This window comes from Bison bison, unplaced genomic scaffold (assembly GCF_000754665.1).
Source record: "Bison bison bison isolate TAMUID 2011002044 unplaced genomic scaffold, Bison_UMD1.0 scf7180017863415, whole genome shotgun sequence".
NCBI classification, from domain to species: Eukaryota; Metazoa; Chordata; class Mammalia; order Artiodactyla; family Bovidae; genus Bison; species Bison bison.
Genome location: NW_011493987.1, coordinates 103,450 through 108,007, shown reverse-complemented (window position 1 = coordinate 108,007; position 4,558 = coordinate 103,450). Strand labels below are relative to the sequence as shown.

The following is a 4,558-nucleotide window of genomic DNA, read 5'->3' as shown; positions in this document are numbered from 1 at the left end:
CTGCAGATGGTGACTGCATCCATGAAATTAAAAGACGCTTACTCCTTGGAAGGAAAGTTATGACCAACCTAGACAGCATATTAAAAAGCAGAGACATTACTTTGCCAACAAAGGTCCGTCTAGTCAAAGCTTTGGTTTTTCCAGTAGTCATGTATGGATGTGAGAGTTGGACTATAAAGAAAACTGAGGGCTGAAGAATTGGTGCTTTTGAACTGTGGTGTTGGAGAAGACTCTTGAGAGTCCCTTGGACTGCAAGGAGATCCAACCAGTCCATCCTAAAGATCAGTCCTGGGTGTTCTTTGGAAGGACTGATGTTGCAGCTGAAACTCTAATGCTTTGGCCACCTGATGTGAAGAATTGACTCATTTGAAAAGACCCTGATGCTGGGAAAGATCGAGGGCAGGAGGAGAAGGGGACGACACAGGATGAGATGGTTGGATGGCATCACCAACTCAATGGACATGAGTTTGGGTAAACTCTGGGAGTTGGTAATGGACAGGAGGGCCTGGCATGCTGCAGTCCATGGGGTCACAAAGAGTCGGACACAACTGAGTGACTGAACTGAACTATCACGTGCTGGGTGCTTCATTATGTGCTGTGTCAGTTGATGCTAAAAACATTCACAGCATGAGTGCTTTGAACACAGGTGTTATCACTGTGTAATTCTATAAAGTACCACACAGCAGAGACTATCCAGGTAGGCTGCTGGGATACAATCCTTGCTCTACCACTTAATAGTTGTTTGACTTTGGCAAATTACTTCTCTGTACTGTTTCCTTATCTGAGAAGTAAAGGATGATGTTAGTGCTTATATCTTCACAGGGTAGTTGTTAGGATTAAACGAGTTGCTTTGTGAGAAGTGCCTGTGTGCTTAGTCCCCCAGTTGTGTCTGACTCTTTGCAACCCCATGCACTGTAGCCCGCCAGGCTCTTCTGTCCATGGGGATTCTCCAGGCAGGAATACTGGAGTGGGTTGCCATACCCTCCTCTAGGGGATCTTCCCAACTCAGGAATTGAAACCAGGTCTCCCTCACTGCAGGCAGATTTTTTACTGTCTGAGCCACCAGGGCAGCCCTAAATGAGTTGCTTTGTGAGAAGTGCCTGGCACACAGCAAAGGTTGCTACTAATTAATTTTGCACAGTGACAAATTAAGCATCAACAAAGTTTAGTTACTTGCCCAAGAACACACAGCTGTTAATTGTGGAGCCGGGATCTGAATCCATGCATTGTAACTGCAGAGAGTACCCTCTATCTTATTTTTCATACTACAGGCAAACAACCAGTTAAGAGAAAAAAGTAGCTGCTAACCTAGATATTGTGGCTCAGACCGTATAGAAACTTCTTGCAATGTAGGAGACCCGGGTTCGACCCCTGGGCCAGGAAAATCCCCTGGAGAAGGGAACGGCAACCCATCCCAGTATTCTTGCCCAGAGAATCCCATGGACAGAGAAGCCAGGTGGACTACAGTCTATGAGGTTGCAAAGAGTCGGACCCTACTGAGCAATTAACACACAACAATCTAGAGAGATGTGAAGTTTGAGTACTAGTTGCTGTTTGGGTAATGCTGGGCTCCTCAGACAGTGGTAGCTCAGTAATGTGAAGGCATAAATGATAGCCATAAGCCAATTTGGTCAACTACTTCCCTGAGTCCCAGGACCAAACAACTGGCTTATTTCTTCTACCACTGGCCTTCATCTCAGACCCCATCAGTTGCTCACGACCTTGTTCCCCACCAGGCAGACTCACCATCAGGGCCCTGGCGGGCAGCGGCATGCAGCGCCGTGTCCCCATGGCGGTCCTGGTGGGCAGGGTCAGCCCCAAGCCGCAGCAGCAGGCACAGGGCAGGGGCATCGTGGCGGGCGCATGCCCGGTGCAGAGGTGGGGGCTGCCCAGCATCTACATCAAGGCCTGGGTGTCGCTGAAGGAGGGCTTGGGCCCGAACCAGCCGTCCTGCAGACAAATAGCGACGGAAGCGACGCTCTCGGCGTTGGCGACGGGAAGTGGAGGCCATGGAACTCTTGGGCTGAGGAAGAAGGATAAGAAGGCAGCAGTCAGGACCCCAGCCTTGGATGGTCCCTCCCCCTCCATCTCTGGCCTACTCTGTTTCTCCCTTCGGTTCCCCATTTCTTCTGACAATTTCCAACAAGAAATGAGGCCAATCCTAACCCTCATCCCTTTACCAGATGAGAAGTTTGAAAAAAATTTTGAGGGGCGCTGGGGTCACATTTTTTTTTTAATGTAAAATTTGAGAAAAGGATAAATGATTACTTAAAGGCTCATTAGCCCAGGTAAATTTCCATAAAGGATTTTGTTATATAATACAAAACAGAATGATGGGGGAAATTTTTATCAACAGATACCTTAATTTTAAAAAGTCACAGACAATTTCAAATAATGATCTAGAAATTGAGTATAATGTACCCGGCAAACAGATGTAGAGGCTTCTCCCTCTGGGACTTGGGGGGAGGGGTTACTCATCAGACCTGCCCCCCCCCGCCCCCAAAGTACCCCCGGAGCAGTAGGCCCGAAGCCCGTGTTTAAGACGCTCCGAGGAAGGGAGGCGGGAAGGGCGGAGACACTCTAGACTGACGGAAGTGGCGCAAGCCGAGAAGCAGGTAAAGGGCGGAAATGAACTGTGAGGCGTGTTACCGGATGTCGTTCCTCCCCGAGGGGGCAGGAGGTGTTTCCTTGGCCCAGCCTCCGGGGGGAAACTAGGGAACTTAAGAAAAGGGTCCGTCTGAAACCGGAAGTCTGGAAGACAGGAGAGGAAAAGGAGCAGAGAGGCAAAGGCTCTTGGGGAGTTTAACCCCGCCTCCCTCAACTGGGAGAAGAGAGGAGATGGTTCAGTGATAGACGAAAAGATGAGACGAGAGAGAAAACAGAAGAGATAAAGACAAGAAAAAAAACCGCAGTGAAAATGCAAAACTAAACCCCAAACCACAGTAAGGCCAAGGAAGGGACACATCATAGAAGAAAAATACAGTAAAAGACAAGGAAAACAACTGTAGGACAAAGCAAATGAGATGAATGGAGAAATTTGGAATTGGAAAGATGTAGCAAAAAAAGATGGAAATGGGAGGGAGAAAAAAGAGGGGAAGAGAAGTTGGAAGAATTCAGAGAAGCCCAGATATTCTGTTCCCAACATACCAAGCATGATAATTTCCTTACCTCTTCACCCCATTCTCAATCTCTGCCGCCTTCTTTCCTAAACACTCTTCTCTCGGCCGCCGCCCCCCATTCCTTCCAAATGGGAAAGCTCTGCACCTGCTGTAGTTAGCGAACAGCTTTGGACCTGGTCTCTGCTGCCACCAGGCGGTAATTCTGAGTACTGCCAGCATGAGAGGTGGAAAGGAGGACCAGCCATCAATGGGAGGATCAATTTGGGGGAGACACCCGGTACAGGAGTCTGAGCGAAAAGGGGAGCACTAAGACCCAGGGGGAGTGAAAGGCTGCAGCAAACAGCTGGAGGAGGATTAGGCGTTGTGGGGGGAGGGAAGAGGGGGAGCCATCTGGTACCTTGGTGGCTTCTGAAACAAACAACATTGGTCATAACAACAGAAATGGCCAGTCAATCCCAGGGTATCCAGCAGCTCCTGCAAGCCGAGAAGCGGGCGGCTGAGAAGGTGGCAGATGCCAGAAAGAGTGAGTCTCATTTTTTCCTTAGGAATCTGGAAAGAAAATTAGGGGTAGAGGGACAGCAAACATTTGAGTCCTTGGGATAACCCAAGACTGATGGAGAGAGAGCTGGGGGCTGCGGTTGCTTTTAGAAGGGAAGAAATGGGTGGGTGATGAGAATCCTGTTCTTGGCTGACAGAAGGCAGTAACTTTGAGGGAGGGACTGACCCCCTGCTTTCACAGTGTGTGTGTGTGTTGGGGGGCGGGGGGTCCTACCCCCACTGTCAGTCCTTTCTTCTGCCTCCAGGGAAGGCTCGGCGTCTGAAGCAGGCAAAGGAGGAGGCACAAATGGAAGTGGACCAGTACCGCAGAGAGAGAGAGCAAGAATTCCAGAGCAAGCAGCAGGCAGTGAGTCGTGGGGGAGCTGAGATGGGACCCCGAGTGTGCATGTTGGTGGGTATATCTGGTGGGATGTGTACAGGGTGATTCCACAAGAAAAAAGGTGGTCAAGGGTCAAAGGGGACCCTGGTGAGGTCAAGCTTAGTTGTATGTAAGAGTCTGGGAGTTTTGAAGGACTCGTGTAGCTGGTGGTGGAGGTGGGGGGATGGCTGAGATCTATGCAGGGTATGATGACATTTGGGGTGGAGGGCAGAGTTTTATGGGCATGGATGGTGAGGATCCTACAGTCTGTTGTAGGATGATGCTGCATGTCAGATCTTAGAGGAGAGGGCATTATGTTGGTCTCTTTGGTGTCCAGATATTTCCATGGATGCGAGTGGTGTCTATCTAGATATTTCCATGGGTGGGCATGACTCTGGAGAGGGCCTTGCTTCCTGGCCTTGCTCCAGGACCCTTCCTTCCACGTGCCTGGATACTTCTTTCTCTGTTTCTGCTTTTTCTTTTCTCTCTTCCACCCTTTCTCCCACTCCCCAGGCCATGGGCT

The 4,558-nt window shown here is 49.7% G+C and overlaps 1 protein-coding gene across 2 annotated transcripts in view; it reads right to left on the bottom strand.

Moving 5' to 3' along the window:
• Nucleotides 1-3,321, bottom strand: part of NFKBIL1 (nuclear factor of kappa light polypeptide gene enhancer in B-cells inhibitor-like 1) — a 10,812-nt gene extending 7,491 nt beyond the window's left edge. Inside the window, exons 1-2 of one of the 2 annotated variants that reach the window (XM_010833291.1) lie at nucleotides 3,169-3,321; nucleotides 1,747-2,023 (exon numbers count right to left, since the gene is read on the bottom strand). In XM_010833291.1, coding sequence (XP_010831593.1) covers nucleotides 1,747-2,011 — 265 coding nt within the window. In that variant the 5' untranslated portion in view covers nucleotides 2,012-2,023; nucleotides 3,169-3,321. Of the gene's footprint in view, nucleotides 1-1,746; nucleotides 2,024-2,421; nucleotides 2,591-3,168 lie in introns of those variants that run through there. The other variant, XM_010833290.1, reaches the window with a different exon arrangement.
• Nucleotides 3,322-4,558: the final 1,237 nt, after the last annotated feature.